Source organism: Myotis myotis, unplaced genomic scaffold (assembly GCF_014108235.1).
Source record: "Myotis myotis isolate mMyoMyo1 unplaced genomic scaffold, mMyoMyo1.p scaffold_m19_p_2, whole genome shotgun sequence".
NCBI classification, from domain to species: domain Eukaryota; kingdom Metazoa; phylum Chordata; class Mammalia; order Chiroptera; family Vespertilionidae; genus Myotis; species Myotis myotis.
Window position 1 is genome coordinate 103,237,110 of NW_023416324.1, and position 17,632 is coordinate 103,254,741.

The 17,632-nt window shown below is 44.7% G+C and overlaps 1 protein-coding gene and 1 pseudogene across 5 annotated transcripts in view; one reads left to right on the forward strand and one right to left on the reverse strand.

Moving 5' to 3' along the window:
- PCOLCE2 (procollagen C-endopeptidase enhancer 2) overlaps positions 1-17,632 on the reverse strand; it is a 155,265-nt gene that overhangs the window by 116,603 nt on the left and 21,030 nt on the right. For all 5 annotated transcript variants that reach the window (XM_036349835.1, XM_036349837.1, XM_036349836.1 and 2 more), the window contains exon 3: positions 2,592-2,847. In XM_036349835.1, the coding sequence (XP_036205728.1) occupies positions 2,592-2,847 (256 nt within the window). The remainder of the gene's footprint in view (positions 1-2,591; positions 2,848-17,632) is intronic.
- LOC118677539 lies at positions 13,931-17,330 on the forward strand (annotated as a pseudogene).

Consider the following 17,632-nt stretch of genomic DNA (forward strand, 5'->3'; position numbering starts at 1 on the left):
TTGACAAAGAAGCCAGAAAGACACAATGCACTAGAGATAGTCTCTTCAATAAATGGTGCTGGGAAAATTGGAAAGTCACATGCAAAAGGGTGAAACTAGATTACAATTTGTCCACTTGTGCAAAAATTAATTCAAAATGGATCAAAGACCTTAATATAAGATCTGAAACAATAAATTACATAAAATAAAACATAGGTACTAAACTTATGGACCTTGGTTGTAGAGAACACTTTATGAACTTGACTCCAAAGGCAAGAGAAGTAAAGACAAAAATAGTGAATGGGACTATATCTAACTAAAAAGCTTCTGCATAGCAAAAGACATCTACAAAACAAAGAGTCAGCCAAATGAATGGAAGATGATATTTGCAAACAACAGCTCTGACAAAGGTTTAATATCCAAAACATATAAAAACAAACAAACAAAAACAACCCAATTAAAAAATGGACAGAGAGGACATGAACAGACACCTCTCCCAAGAAGACATACAAAAAACCAATAGATATATGGAAAGATGTTCAACCTCACTGGCAATTAGGGAAATGCAAATCAAAACTACAATGAGAAACCACTTCACACCTTTTAGAGTGGCCATTATCAACAAGACAAGCAATAACAAGGGTTTGAGAAGTTGTAGACAAAAGGGATCCCTCATGCACTCCTGGTGGGAATGTTGACTGGGACAATCACTATGGAAAGCAGTCTGGCGATTCCTCAAAAAATTAAGAATAGAGCTACCATATGACCCAGCAATCCCTCTCCTGGGTATATACCCGAAAAACTTGAAATCATGTATTCACAAAGCTATATGTGCCCATCTTCATTGCAGCATTATTCACATTAGCCAAGACATGGAGACAAGAACCAAAGTGCACCTAGATAGAGGAGTGGATAAAGAAGATATGGTACATATATACACTGGAATACTACTCAGCCATAAGAAAGGATAAAACAGTGTCATTTACAAAATGGATGGACCTTGAGAACATTATGCTAAGTGAAATAAATCAGTCAGAAAGAGCTAAGAACCATATGATTCACTCATATCTATATTTATATACTAGAGGCCCAGGGCACGGGGGGGCCTAAGGGGGGGTGTCCTTCAGCCCAGACTACACCCTCTCCAATGTGGGAGCCCATCGGGATTGGGCCTAAACGGGCAGTTGGACATCCCTCTCACAATCCAGGACTGCTGGCTCCCAACCGCTCGCCTGCCTGCCTGCCTGCCTGAATGCCCCTAACCACTTCTGCCTGCCAGCCTGATCACCCCCTAACCACTCCCCTGCCAGCCTGATTGACACCTAACTGCTCCCCTGCCGACCTGGTCGCCCCCAACTGCCCTCTCCTGCTGGCCCAGTCACCCCTAACTTCCCTCCCCTGCAGGCCTGGTCCCCCCCTAACTGCCCTCCCTTGCAGGCCCAGTCACCCCTAACTGCCCTCCCTTGCAGGCCTGGTTGCCCCTAACTGCCCTCCCCTGCAGACCTGATGGCCCACAACTGCCCTCCCCTGCCAGCCATCTTGTGGTGGCCATCTTATGTCCACATGGGGGTGGCCATCTTGTTTGTTGAAATGACGGTCAATTTGCATATTACCTCTTTATTATATAGGATAAAAGCCAAGTGACCAAAATGACCAGAACAACCCGTCACTATGACACACACTGTGGTGGGCCAACGGTCCTGATGGGGGCAGGGCCGGCCGGCCAATGTCCCATGACCCCTCCCTGTGGCTGGCCCGCCCCCTCTTGGCTCCCCCTACCCTGATCAGGATGGGCCAGCCGGACCCCACCCGTGCACGAATTCATGCACTGGGCCTCTAGTATGAGATATAAAACTGAAACTCATGGACCCAAACAGCAGTGTAGTAGTTGCCAGAGGAAAGGTGGTGGGTGGTAGAGGGTGAAGGGAGTTTAATATATGGTGATGGAAAATTATTTGACTTTGGGTGGTGGGCACACAGTACAATATATCAATCATTTATCATAGAAATCTACACCTGAAACTTATATGATCCTATTACCCCATTAAATTTAAAAAGAGAAAAGATTAGGAAGTCCCCTTAGGCAAAAGGCTGCAAATATAACAGATCTTGCCCTCTGCATTTATCTTTCAAGGGTAGAGGTTTCTATTTTCAAGAGTTCACATCTACTGATGTGAAAATATCCCAACATATTGTGTTAAATGAAAAGAGAAAGTTGTGACACAATATGAATACATGATCACACTTACACTTTTAAAAAGTTATTGCAAGTGTATAGAAATGAATGAGAACTACCAACCATGGCTATTTCTAAGAGGGGACTACAATCGGATGAAAGGGTATGTTTCTATAACTGTATGTGTATGCAAACTTCACATTTTCACTCCATGAATATTTCTATTTGAATTTTTAAAAGAATATATATGGGCTTTTAAAAAAAGAACTGGATGTTTTGGTGACATTTATTAGCTCTCTGTTTGAGAACTTCTCTTAAGTTTAAATTAAAGGAGTAAATACATATAAAGTACCTACGACAGTGCTTGACATACAGTAAGCCTTCAAGAACTATGAGCATCCTTACTGCTGTTATTCCCATGATGTAGAATCAATACCTCTTTCATTTGGTTCAGCAGCAGAGAACATGGCCATGAAACCATTCCCAGCAGTGTTGGCGTCGGAAATCATCTGCACCATCATCTTGTTGCCACTGGACACAAGGGCCCCAGGCCGGAACGTGCCACAGAAGCGCCCAATACGCTGGCCATTGCCGTGGCCATTGTACACATCCACGAAGTCATAGCGGCACAGGTTGTCACTCTCGAGGTCTATGAATCGGAAATTGAGAACAACTACTTTTCCCTTGGGAACCTGCCAAGAGAAAGGCCAATTGGAAAACTGTCATGAAAACCAAGTCTGAGGCCTTCACATTCAGCTAATTACTAGTGATCAGATAAGCATAACATCCAAGATGATGTTTTTCCTTCCCTCAAACCCGAACGAAGCCAGAAAAGGTACTCCTAATAAAATATAAATATTTATCGACTTTGACAAATTGCATAATTCTCTAGGGTACAGATGTTATTTCTAAAGAATTATCTCAACAAAGCTTTAAATTATTGGACTGGTTTATTAATTGATGCTGTTACTCAAACATTTGCATATTCAAAACACCAAGGCACCCAGAGATACTGTTTGTCAAGGAAACATTTTGAAATGTCACTTCTCACAAATAATACAATGGAACATCTCAATATATAGAACATTTCTAACAACTTAAAACCAAAGGAATTTTCTGGCAATTGTGCAGCTAATTTATAGATAATACTTTGGGTCCTGAAAAATCCAGATCAACTATGTATACTGATTACACTAACTTAGTAATACTGGTAGTTGAATGTTCTCTTTTTAAAGTCACTAAGTTTTGGCTTGTTTTCTAGGTGTTTACCAGGTAACTTTGAAACATGATGTACTGATGAAAAAGATGAGTTTTCACTGCCTCCTGAAACTTTCTTCACCATAATTTCCCCCTTATTATGATACTTCCCTCCTTGTTTCCTGAATAGGCAAGGGAAAAATGACTGTAAAATCTTTTGGCAGAATTCTTACAAAAGCTCCATTTATTTCCCAGTTCATATCATCTTTCAATTTCTTCATTAAAGTAGTTTAGTCATAAAGTCTCAGTCAGATTTATTTCACCCTTTCAACTGGGTGAGGTTCCCACTGCATAACATAAAAATTTCACTCTGTAAAAACTTACAGATAACATAGGTCAGTGATTATAAAACAACAAAACACAACGCACAAGCACAAGGTTAGTTTACATTCATTTTAGTGAACTACCACAGATTCAAGAGGCATAAGGACATAACATGGCTTTCCCTGTTGGCGAGTTCAGTGCCATGATTTTTTTTTCTATAAAATTAAGTATATCAGTGCTATTTGCCTTTTGTGTCAATCATATACCCACCCCAATGTAGAAACAGTAATGGAGTAGTCACAAAAAGGGGAATATTTTGGCCTTGTCTTGGTTACATTACAGTTATCAGATGCTTATATTTTTTTTCTTTCAATTTTATTTTGTATTGGTTTTAGATGTGTAGCATAGTGGTTAGACAATCATATACTTTACATAGTGTTCCCTTGATATTTCCAGTACCCCAACTGGCCCTATACATAGTTATCACAGTATTATTGACCATATATTCCCTATGCTGTACTTTTCTTCCCTATGGCTATTCTGTAACTGCCATTCTGTACTTCTTAATCCCATCACCTCTTTCACCCAGTCTCTCAACACCCCTCTTTCTGTTCTCTCTCTGTGTCTATGAGTTTGTTTCAATTTTGTTTATTTTGTTCTTTACATTCCATTGATCATATGGTATTTGTCTTTCACTGACTGACTTATTTCATTGAGCATAATACACTCTAGGTCTATCCATGCTGTCGCAAATGGTAAGATTTCATTCCTTTTTATGGCCGAGTAATATTCCATTGTACATATGTACCACAGCTTTTCATCCTTATCTATTGGTGGACACTTGGGCTGCTTCCAAATATTGGCTGTTGTAAATAACACTGCTATGAACATAAGGGTGGCATATATTCTTTCAAATTAGTTTTTTCCAATAAATCCCCAGAAGTAGAATCTCTAGGTCATAAGGCAGATCCATTTTTAATGATTTGAGGAAAATGCTCGGAGCTTATGTTAATGGTGTCAATATCAGAAGTTCCAAACCCACAGTCTAAGAAACTGATAACAGAAAATGCAATATGCAATATAATTTTTAAACATTCTCACTGAGATATCTATTATAGAATTTCCTTGTTTTTTGTTTTGTTGCAATCTCTATTTTATCCCATGATCAGAAAATTGTGAAAAAATGTGATACCATCTGTAACCTTAAATATAAGCAAGCTCTCTATGACTCATTGAAAAATTCCCAGCCAAGGAAAACACTTTTAGCTGAATTAATTTAATTTGGATTGTCCTTACATGAATAATAACTATTGGTATGAATGTATTGATAATTTTACAGAGGGTAGTTCAGAGCTATGAGACTCTCCACCCAGAGCTGAGTGTTTATGAAAAGGTATGAGACTGAGCCCTGACCCAGTGGTTAGAGCGTTGGCCCAAGCACCAAAGCATCTCGGGTTCGATTCCCAGTCAAAGGTATGGGTTGCAGGTTTGATCAACACCCTGGTGGGAGCATTTGTGGGAGGCAACCAATCAAGGTTTCTCTCCCTCCCTCCCACCCTCCCTTCAATTATCTTTCAAAATCAATAGGAAAAACATCCTCAGGTGAGGATTAACAAATAAATAAATTAAATTAAATTAAAAAATAAAATAATTAGGTATGAGGCCTAAGATTAGAGCCTTGGGGCACCCCTGTAGCACTGGGCCTTCAAGATGAGGTCAAACCACAACAGAAACAGAGTTAGTAAGTGGAAGGCAACTAGAAGAGTGGTGCCTAGAAGCCAAGTGAAGAGACTGTGTCCAGGAGGAAAGACTGGCCAGCTAAGTCAAGAGGAAGATGAGGATTGAGAAATGATCACTGGGATAGCAACCAGAGGTCAACAGTTATTCTGGCGAAGTTGTTTTTGTGGAGCAGTAAGTGAAAGGGTTAAAGAGAATAAAATGGGGCAGAGAAAAACTTACTGTGTTTAGCAAATATCTTGCAGAAAGCTTGCAGCCTTGAGCACAGCATAGCTCAGATAACAAGAAGACACGTGGCATGGGAGGAACTAAGGATGGACCAGACCCTTATGTCAGCAGAGCGGCTTGCAGCCAGCAACAATTAATAAAAACCTATCTCTCCCTGCTCTCTTCGCTGATGCCTTTCTCGGTCTCAGCCCACCTGCACCCAGGTGCCTGGAATAAAATCTTTTTTGATACATTATGGCCTCATGTCATAGGTGCGTGACCCCAGCTCACTCAGAACCTTTCATTTGGTGCCAAAACTTGGGAAGGTCTAGTGAGGGGTCCAGTAAGAGTCATTACAGGGTTCCAGCAACCGGGCACTTGGCACTCAGAGAGACAGTGATAATCTAGCTCCTGAGCTCCCCTTGTGTCCAGGGAAGCCCCCAGCCATGCTCCTGCACAGCTGAACTTCTGCTGAACTTGTGACACTTACTTGGGGCCCCCTAGCTTTCCTCCGGACCAGTCTGGGTCGTGCCTGTGACTGGATAGTGGACCTCGTCTTGCCTTGCCTCCTCCTGCATCAGCACCGGGCATAGATTCATAGGTAAGTGGCTTTAGTCTGATTTCCTTCGTCTGGACTATCCTGTCATTTTGGGTTTGGAGCCAGGCTCCGGGCTGATACTGTTCAGCCGGCCCCACGGAAATCCAGCACTGGTCGGGACAAGTCTTTGGGGGGAACCAGGTTCCCTCGCCCACTCTCCTGCCTTTTCCCCCAGAGGACACCATTAACTGGCGTCCCAGTCACAGAGGGAGGGCTCCGTCTTGTGAATGTTAACGGGAGACGGGGACACCTTTCTCAGCTCCTAGATACCACTCTCATGAACCCCAAATGAAGTGCTAGTCCTCCAACCAAGGGTAAGTCAGTGGCTAAGGCTCCTCTGGGCCCATGCCTCAAATGCAACAAGAGAGGACACTGGACCAAGTCCTGCCCAAACCTGAGACCCCCGCCCAGGCCCTGCCCAAGGTGCAAGAGGAAAGGCCACTGGAAATCAGACTGTAGTCTGGCCCCTCCAGGTCAGACCTCCGCAAGGCCTCCCTCTGGATCTGGTTTGGAGCTCCCAGACTTCCTGTACTGGCCACTGAAGAATGAAGCTGTCCAGGCCCCGGCAAGGCCCCACAGACTTACATCACCAGGATAGCCTTGGGTAATGATTATGGTGGTAGGTAAGCCGATCTCCTTTTTAATTAACACTGGGGCCACTGCCCTCTCCGAATTTGCTGGGACCCTTATCTCCTCCTCAGTCTCTATTATGGCTGTTGACAGGTTAGTCTCACAGTCACTAACCACCTCACCTCTACACTGCATCTTATTAAATAACTCCTTATCCATTCTTCTTGCCTGACCAAAATGGTACAGACATCCCCTCATAAAGCCCAGCTGTCCCAAATAACATTCATCTACTTCAGTTTCACTTTCACCCCCACAAAGCCATGCCATTCCTTAGACCAGTGATGGTGAACCTATGACACGTGTGTCAGAGGTGACACACGAACTCATTTTTTTGGTTGATTTTTCTTTGTTAAATGGCATTTAAATATATAAAATAAATATCAAAAATATAAGTCTTTGTTTTACTATGGTTGCAAATATCAAAAAATTTCTCTATGTGACACGGCACCAAAGTTAAGTTAGGGTTTTTCAAAACGCTGACACGCCAAGCTCAAAAGGTTTGCCATCACTGCCTTAGACTGTAAAAGCCTTATCTCCTCAATCACTGTCCCCTCCTCTAAACAAGAAATACTCTCCTTTCTTGGGCTTGCTAGGTACTCTCACCTCTGAGTTCCCAATTTCAGTTTTCTTACAAAGCTCCTCTATACTCCTCACTGAGCCTTTAGATCCTAAGGCTAGCATTCTCACTCCTTTAATGTTCTGAAAACTTCTCTGACCTCAGCACCTTATCACACACACATCCCTACCCAAAGAACAACTTTCTTTACTGAAAAACTATATGCTTACTTAACAGTCTGGCTATCAGAAGCTGAACTCATTATCACCTAAACCTTAGCATAGTATCTCTAAGGAAAAAGACTGCTAGGCCTTTTCCCTCCCCCCACCCCTTTTCTCCAGCCTTATATACCTATACATATTTTTCCAAAGTCTTTAGCAACTTAAAGCTTTAAAACATTACTATATTAAATGATAAACATTTAAATATTTCAATAAGTTTTAAGTTCACCTAATTTTAGCTTTTATTATAGACTAGAGGCACAGTGCACAAAAATGTGTGCACTCATGGGGGTGTCCCTCAGCCCAGCCTGTGCCCTCTCACAGTCTGGGACCTCTCGGAGGATGTCCACCTGTTGGCTTAGGCCCACTCCCTGGGGGATCAGGCCTAAGCTGGCAGTCAGACATCCCTCTGGCAGCCCGGGAGCCCTCGGGGGATGTCCACTTGCCAGCGGGGACCAGGCCTAAGCTGCAGTTGGACATCCTTAGCACTGCTGAGGAGGTGAGAGAGGCTCCCGTCACCACTGCTGGGCTGGCAGCCATCAGCCTGGCTTGTGGCTGAGCAGAGCTCCCCCTGTGGGAGTGCACTGACCACCAGGGGTCATCTCCTGTATTGAGCGTCTGCCCCCTGGTGGTCAGTGTGTGTCATAGTGACCAGTCATTCCCAGTCTTTCTTCTGTTAAGGTCAATTTGCATGTTACCCTTTTATTATATAGAATAGAGGCCTGGTGCACAGGTGGGGGCTGGCTGGTTTGCCTTGAAGGGTATCCCGGATCAGGTTGGGGGTCCTGCTGGGGTGCCTGGCCAGCCTGGGTGAGGGGCTGAGGGCCGTTTGCAGGCTGGCCACACCCCATTCAGGGCGGGGGTCCCCACTGGGGTGTCTGGCCAGCCTGGATGAGGGGTTGATGGCTGTTTGCAGGCTAGTCAAGATCCCCAGTGGGGACTCTCACTCCATAGGGGTGTGGCCAGCCTGGGTGAGGGGTTGAGGGCCGTTTTCAGGCTGCCCACAGCCCCTTCAGGGTGGGGGAGTCCTGCTGGGGTGCCTGGCCAGCCTGGGTGGGGGGCTGATGGCCATTTTCAGGCTGGCCACACCCCCACACACACACGACCCAAGCTCCCAGCCTCTCCTTTTTTCTTTTTTTTTCTTTTTTTCTGGGATTTATTTATCTTCTATAATTGAAACTTTGTAGCCTTGAGCAGAGGCCACAGCTGGCTGGAAGCAGGTATCTGGGGTTTATTTATCTTCTATAATTGAAACTTTGTAGCCCTGAGCTGAGCCAAGGGCCGCCCAGGGCAGGCAGGAATCTTGGCTTCCTCCATCACTGGGGGCAACCCAAGCCTCCTGCTCGCTCCAGCTCTGTGGCTGCCACCATCTTAGTTGGGTTAATTTGCATAATCGCTTCTGATTGGCTGGTAGGCATGGCTTGTGGGTGTGGCTTGAGCATAGCAGAGGGATGGTTAATTTGCATGTTTCTCTTTTATTAGATAGGATAATCTATAAAGTAAATTTAAAACTGTTAATATAATATCTTATGCTTTGTTAAAGATATATTTCTTAAAAGTGAGAATGTTCATCAGATGGTTTAATAATAAAGGACATAAGGCATGGACAGGCATTTTTAAAGGAAAAAGAAAAATTAAAGTTGTAAAAATGTTTATGAAAGTTGTAAGAAGGTTCATGAAAGTTATAGAAGATTTGTGGGAAGAAATGTTAAAAGAAAGTTAATAAATAACACAGGCCAGTAAGCCAGAATAAGCAGAATAGGGAAACTGAGAGAGTAAAACAGCAGTCCACAGCCATCTAGTAAATCCTATCTTCCTAAACCAAGGACAAATTAAACTAAGAAAATAAACCTCATTTTGCTATATTAGACTACAGTCCTCCAAACTAATGTCCCTTTCCTTACACTAGACCATTTGTCATAACTCTTACTATTCTAGCTTTCACCCCAGTAATACTAAAATGCATAAAACAGTTTATCTCCACCAGGTTACAGGCCCCACTTGTATTCAGAAAATACCACTGTTAGATACCATCACAACCTCCTTTTGTGCCCAGACCTCATCATCCCTGACCCCCAGAGCAAGGACAATAGGCCAGATACAGATGTAAAAACTCACCAGGGCAGAAAGCTCCAAATGCCTAGCAAGGGGAAAAACTGGGGGAAAAACAACAGCAACAACCAACAACAACAACAAAACAAACCTTGCCTCCAGAATAACCTATCCTCCCACTAGCCTTCCTGGAAAAATAGCCCTTCTCACATATCAGCTAAATGAAAAATAAATTATGACTTTCACTTTCCTGCAGATTGTTAGTGACAACATTCCCCCACCTGGTGCAGACTATCCCATCCGAACAGTGCAAGGTATTTTTTAACTCATTACAGACTCTGGCTCCAGGGCGATTTACAGGATTTCTCTCTAGATCACATCTGTTTGTTTACCTTCATAGTGCTTCTGAATTTCCAAGATCTCTTATATTCCTAAAATGGTCCCCCTACTAGCCCTAGACTATCTCCTAGCCAAAGAGGGAGGGGTTTATTTAATTGCTAACACCTCCTGTTGTTTTTATCTAAACTCTACAGGTCAAATAAAGGAAAAAACACAACGCATTCTACAGAATGCTCAATGGCTCAAGGAGAGCAGTCAGGACAGCATAGAGCAGTCCATATATGGTCTAGCCTACAAGCAGCTCTGCCCAAATTAACCTGGCTTTTCACCCCTTACAGGCCCCCTAACACTATTTCTCCTCCTCCTCCTCAGGCCCTGCATTTTCAGAATGGTTAACAAATATATACAAACAAGATTACAAGTCCTAGTTAAGACAGTAAGACAGTTTGTCCTTACCCAGGTAAAGGGACCCTATAGTCCTATATCCCAGGAAATAGTCTGAATTTACTCATTAGGCGTCCATAACAGCCCCTCCCATGTGTGAAGCAGAGGAATAGCAACCCCATTCCCCTTCTTTTCCTTTATATACACCCTTTAAGATGGGAATGAAAGGGTTAAAGAGAATAAAACAGGGCAGAGAAAAACTTATTGTGCTTAGCAGATATCTTGCAGAAAGCTTGCAGCCTTGAGCACAGCATAACTCAGATAACAAGAAGACACCTGGCATGGGAGGAACTAAGGATGGACCAGACCCTTATGTCAGCAGAGTGGCTTGCAGCCAGCAACAATTAATAAAAACCTATCTCTCTCTGCTCTTTTCACGGATGCCTTTCTCGGTCTCAGCCCACCTGCACCCAGGTGCCTGGAATAAAATCTTTTTTGATACATTATGGCCTCATGTCATAGGTGTATGACCCCAGCCCACTCGGAACCTTTCAGTAAGGAGAAAGGCTGTAGAGAAGGATTGAAGAGAAAATGGACAGGAATTGGTGATAATAAATATAGACAAACCTTTCAAGGAGATTTTATGGAAGGATAAACAGAGTAATATGGGGGTTACTGGAAGAGGATGTGAGGTGAATACAGGATTTTACAAGGGGCTATATTAAGGCATATTTGCATCCAATGGTAATAATTCTGTAGAGAAGGCAAAACTGATGAAGTAGGAGGGAGGGAGAATTGCTGGAGAAATGTCATTGAGCAAGCATGGGGAGATGTGATCTAAGGCACGGTTCACCCAATGAGCAGAGGGAAGGTTGGCACATGCAGGTTAGTAGGTGAGGCTGTGAGAGCACATGAAACTTTTCTTCTGATTACTCTTCTTTCGGTAGTAAAATGGAAAACAAGGTCCCAGCAGCAAGAGGAGCTGTAAAGGCAGCTTTGGGAGTTTGAGAACAGAGGAGAAGGTGTGTAATTGGACTAGGGAAATATATCAGAATGCCATGCCCCAGTCAGCTCCCTGGGTGGGGGTGCAGAGCAGGCAGAGATATGGATTTAAGCAGTAGTAAGTTGGGGGCCAGGAGGGAGTGGTGTTTGGAAGGACTATGGAAGTAAAGAAGGCTCTCCTAGGTGAGGATGTAGCAGGAGGGTGACCACAAAATGGACCATGGAATTCAAGCTGGGTAAGGACATAAATCAGCACAATAACAACCTACATTGTGGTGGAGGAGGATAATGACAATGAAAGTGGGTGCCTAAGGAATAATGGAGGATAAGCTCATTGGAGGAGAGGAGGTTAAAGACTCAAAAGGATCAGCCACATAGACATTGAAATTACTATGAATTAGACAAAGAAAAATGTTGAAGACAGTGACTGACCAGGAGCTAAAATGTACAAGTGAGGAGATCTTTAGATGACTTCAACAAGAAGCAGAATAGCGCAGCATAGTCTTGTTTCATTGCTAAATTCTCAGTTATTTGATACTAAGAAAATTATGTTTATTCATTGCTATAGTCTGGCAGTTGACATGGATACAGGCCTTGGCTACTCATCCTCACTGGGGTAAATCATGCCTTCCCAAAAGTTCTTTATTTGGTCCCATTGCAATGAAACATTGAAGCTTCTCTGAGAATGAGCACAATATGTTCACAATAGAAACTGGATCACATCATTGAAATTTTGAACACATGATGATCCCAACAAGCCAGGCAAAAACTCTTCAGAAGGAAGCATGCACAGGAGATCTGGACCAGTCATGAAACTACTGTAAATAGACACAAATGCCATCTTGCACTGAAGGCCAATGAGAGGCACACTGCAGCAAGCATGCTCACTTGTCACAGGGCGGCTGCCATTCACACTGTGTGAGTAATCAAGACTGCCCAGTGCCGTGGGCTGTGAACTTTGCTGAGTCCCTGTACTGTCATCCTAAAGGAATTTGGAAAACATATTCTCTGAAGCTGACCCTTCCACTTGAAGAATCTACAGTCTGTATCCTTGATTTTTCTTTGTTAGGAATATTATGAAAATACAGAAATATACAGAGATATATAGAGCAATAAAACAAACATCTGGACACCAACTTCCAGAATTGATTACTGATAACATTTTGTCATCATATTGTTAAAGTCTTTCATAAAACAAATTAAAACTTTCAGATAAAATAGGTTATTTTTGTCCTTGTTCCAGGACCCCTTTCTCCCTTGTTTCTCAAAAGCAACTGAAAAGAATTTTAGAGACAGGACAGGCAGTTTTAGGGAAAAGGGGATTTCATGGGAGAGGAATGCATCTGTAATGGGAAGGAAAAAGCTCCAAGACACCAGAATGCTTATCTTACTTTTGCAGAGGATAGAGAAATGTTACAAGAGGAAGGCATCCATTCATAGAGGATAGAGAAATGTTGCAAGATAAGGGGAGAGACCCTAACTGGTTTGGCTCAGTGGATAGAGCTTCGGCCTGCAGACTGAAGGGTCCCAGGTTCGATTCCGGTCAAGGGCATGTACCTTGGTTGCGGGCACATCCCCAGTGGGGAGTGTGCAGGAGGCGGCTGATCGATGTTTTTCTCATCGATGTTTCTAGCTCTCTATCCCTCTCCCTTCCTCTCTGTAAAAAATCAATAAAATATATTTTTTAAAAAAGATTAGGGGAGAGGAAGAGGGGGGCACCATGTGGGCTTTGGACTTTGAAACTGATACTCTGCAGAAGAATGACCCATTAGGAAAGCACAAGGGTAATAAATTAAGGAAGGTTCCAATTAGAAAGGGTCATGAAGAGACAGAGACAAAGAGCTGCAACATTTATTAACCTGGAGACAAAGAGACTCAGAAGATTTTAGGATTGATTTTTTTGTTTGTTTGTTTTCAAGAGAAAGGTTTTTCCCATTTGGGGTCCCCTTGGGGAGGCAAAATTGTCTATCTATCTATCTATCTATCTATCTATCTATCTATCTATCTATCTATCTATCATCTATCTAAAAAGCCAGTGTCCGTGACAGCCATGATGACCAAACGACCAGTCACCACCAGGTGCTCGGTCCATCCCCTGGCCCTCAGGCTCCAATTGATCAGGGGATGGCTAACGGGGGAACTGGGGTGAGTGGCATGGCGGGGACTGGGGAGTGGGTGGAAGGCAGACCTCTTGGTCCCTCCCCCCCGGCCCTCAGGCTCCAATTGATCAGTGGCAGTGGTGGTGGTGGTGGCAGGGCGGAACTGAGGACTGGCTCCCTTAGTAGTCCTGCAGATTCAATCTCCAGAGGACAGTCCAGGCACCAATGAACCAGCGCCACCAGCACGATCCCGACAGCACTGCCGGCCTCCTGGAACTCAGCCTTGGGCACTGCAGCCGCTTCCCCTCCCTAGACGCTCCACAAGGAAGAAAAGATATTGCCAGCAGCACCAGGGGTGACCAGTGGTGACTGCTCTCCCCATGCTTCCTCCAGGTCACTCGAGCTGGCCCCCCGCCCGCCCCGCTCCAGATGAAGTGTGATCACTGCGCACAGAAGGAATGTAGTAAAAAAACAAAAACCAATGACCAAGACAATGCCACAGTCAACGTCTGGAGTCCGGCTCAGGAGAACGGAGAGAAGGGAGAATTCATAAATTGGCCGACGCCAAGATATTTCTGCATGACTGCCTGGCGTGTGACAGTTGTGTGACCGCAGAGGAAGGAGTCCAAGTTTCTCAGCAGAACACCCAGGGCTTCTTCCGTGTTCTGAACCTTAATAAGAAATGTGATACCTCACAGCACAAGGTGCTGGCAGTATCCGTGTGTCCTCAGTCTCTGCCTTATTTTGCTGCTACATTCAGCCTCAGTGTCACTGAGGCATCCAGAAGGCTCTGCGGCTTCCTCGAAAGCCTTGGGGCACACTGTCTTTGACATGAAGATAGCTGCAGACTTCAGCCTCCTGGAGAGTCAGAAGGAATTTGTGCGTCGGTACTGCCAGCACCGTGAGGAAGAGCCCTGGCTACCCATGCTGACCTCCACCTGCCCCAGCTGGGTCTGATATGCAGAGCGGTGCTGGCTCACCCCATCACCCCCACATCTGCAGGCCAAGTCTCCCCAGCAGATCATGGGCTCTCTGGTGAAGGATTACTTCTCCAGATGGAAGAACCTGTCCCCAGACAAGATTTTCCTCACCATTGTGGCCCTGTGTTATGACAAAAAAACTGGAGGCCCTTTGAGAAGATGTTCCCACAGCTTTGCATAGTTCCCACAGCTTTGCATAGTTCCCGGGGTGCTAACTGCATGTTAACCTCAGGTGAAATTGTCCAGATAATGGAACAAAGTGACCTCACCTTGGACACTCTGTTTGGAGACATGAAGGAGGAAGAGATGAGGCTCCATGAGGGTGCCAGCTCCGACGGGTACCTGACGCACATTTTCAGGCACATGGCCAAAGAGCTGTTCAACGAGGATGTGGGGGTGCTCACCTACCGCACCCTGAGGAACAAAGACTTCCAGGGGGTCACCCTTGAAAGGGATGGCAAGGTTCTGCTACGCTTTGAGGCTGCTTACAGTTTTCAGAACATCCAGAAGTGGTCCTGAAGCTGTAGAGGGACGAGTTCCTCTACCACTTTGTGGAGGTGCTGGCCTGCACCAGGGATGCCTAAGCAGCAGGGGCCAGGCCCAGGCAGAGGATGGGCATGCAGACGGGGCACTGCTGCAGCAGATGGAAGGCATCTACGCTGCCATCCTGGTGTGGCCCCCAGAGACCAGTGCACATGTGCAGGAGCTGTACCAGGAGTGGCTGGGGTGGGGTGGGGTAGGGCAACTCCCCCTGGGCCCAGGAGGGCGACCAGGCCAGCGGGGGGTGGAGGGCAGTTGGAGGCGACCAGGTTGGCGGGGGGTGCAGTTAAGGGAGACCAGGCCAGCAAAGGAGGGCAGAGAGGGGTGACCAGGCTGGCAGGGGGGAAGTTGGAGGCAACCATGATGGTGGGGGGGTAGTTGGGGGTGACCAGACCTGTGGGAGGCAGTTTGGGGTGACCCGGCCAGCAGAGGGGGCTATTGGGGGAGACCAGGCCAGCAAAGGGGGGCAGTTAGGGGTGAGCAGGCTGGCAGGGGGGGCAGTAAGAGGTGACCATGCTGGCGGGGGGGGGGGGGCAGTTAGGGGCGACCAGGCTGGTGGGGGGGGCAGTTGGGGGCGACCAGGTTGGCAGGGGAGGGGGCAGTTGGGGGCAACCAGGCCGGCAGGCAGAGGTTGTTAGGGGTGATCAGTCTGGCAGGGGGCCAGTAGGGGCGATCAGGCAGGCAGGCAGGTGAGCAGTTAAGAGCCAGTAGTCCCGGATTGTGAGGGGGATATCCGACTGCCAGTTTAGCAAGAAATCACCATTGACGTGGGGCCACTGATATTCAGAGGGTATTGGTTTTGCACTCTGTGTTAATTACCCTGATTAGCAAGTAGAGAGTGACATTCACCAGTAACCCTTACCCAGCAGCTCTGTGACACACAACTGTAGAGAGAGCTTCATTCGTTTTGGTGCTCATAAGTTCTACATGAATCACAGTGGTATGTGGCCAACAAAAAGTAGACACATTCTCAGACTGTGTGAACAGCAAGAGTGAAACAAGTAATTTGGAGCGATCACAAAAGTGAGAAAACCCAGTATCACCAAGGCACATGCTGTAAATGTGATGGTCCATGCAAAAGTGTGATGAGAACCTCTAGCACCACTACGGTACCCCTGGACAGGTCTGGGACACACTGAGCTGTGAAAGAGGACACCAACATTTGTAAAAATGCCCATCCCAAGTACTTGGCTTTGTTAGAATCTCTCAGTCTGCATATACAGGATTATAGTTTTTTAAAAGTAAATATATTCATTTCCCTTTCTTACTTGTGTTCCATGATTGAAAACTGCAGATAGGTAATAGAAATTAAAATTGGCCAATTTCTTCTCATCTTCAAAAAATGGAACAAAGTACCAAAACTTAAGTCATTTTGGATATTCTTTCAATTCTTGAGATGTGGTCAACATAAGTTAATAGAGCATAGGCTGCACAAGATTGTGGTGATTCTTGGAAAAAGAGGCACCTGAGCAGGCTGTCTGACAGCATGGCTCAAAGGCAACAGGCTCCAAAGCCAGGGGAGACTTTGCTAGCTAGCTGGGCTGCTTTGTCACACAGCACCCATGTTTTCTTCTTAATGACACATGATATGATATTTGGAAAGCTCTCGTAGGAAAAAGCTGATGTCTATGCAATGATCTAAGAAAAAATCTGAAATGACATTTTCAAGAAAACACTTGCATAATCTGTAATTTCATCTGGGAAATCTGTGATGGATCAGAAACACAGAATCATATTTTTTTAGGAATGAAACAAAAAGCCCTTCCCTTCTGGGATGAGAAAAATCACAGTAGGGTAATAAACACATTTAAAACAGAACAAATGCAAATGTGAGCAGCCAATGTTCTCAAAAAACAGGCTTATATGATAGCATTAGGTCTCTACAAAAGACCTAAAATTGTTTTTAAACCTAATTCTTAAATCAAAAAATTAATGTCCATAGTTTATAATCTAAAATAGCACTACGGGGCTGTAATGGAAAAAAATGCTCTGCCCTCCTCCCAATCCCAGATACCTGCTTCTCAGAGGCAACCAGCTTTATTCTTTCAACTGTTTTGTTTGAAATTGACCTCCTTGTTACTTAATAACATGCTTGTGCTGCTACTTCTTGATTCATCTTGTTAAAATTTTATCTCTTGCTTACTATTATTGCACCCATCCCCCATCAACATTCTGTTCTATCAATATTCAGGATTTCCATTACTATGACTCATACATAGTACTCTCTACTGAGCTAAATTCTTACATTTTTTTGTACATTTTTTATTTTTCCTAGGGCTAATGGTTTCCTTGCTCTTCAAGTTTCTTAGTTTTCTATATATCTACCACTAAAACCCCTCTCAGTAGTGAAAAGGCATTGGTACCCTATCACTTCCATTCTGGAGCCCTCCCTCCTGCTGCCCTCTCTATTTAGTTTGGGCTGGCTACTCCCAAGACTGCTGCACAGCTGGCGGGCTGGGATTTGCTTCACCATCAACTCAGGAACGCCCCAGAGCTCCTTTGTCTTTTTTCTTCATTTTGCTGGAGCTCATCCTTTTGTAGTTTTATTACAAAGGGTGTACAGAGATACAAAGTTTAAGATCTTGCATATCAAAAAATGGCATTATTCTGT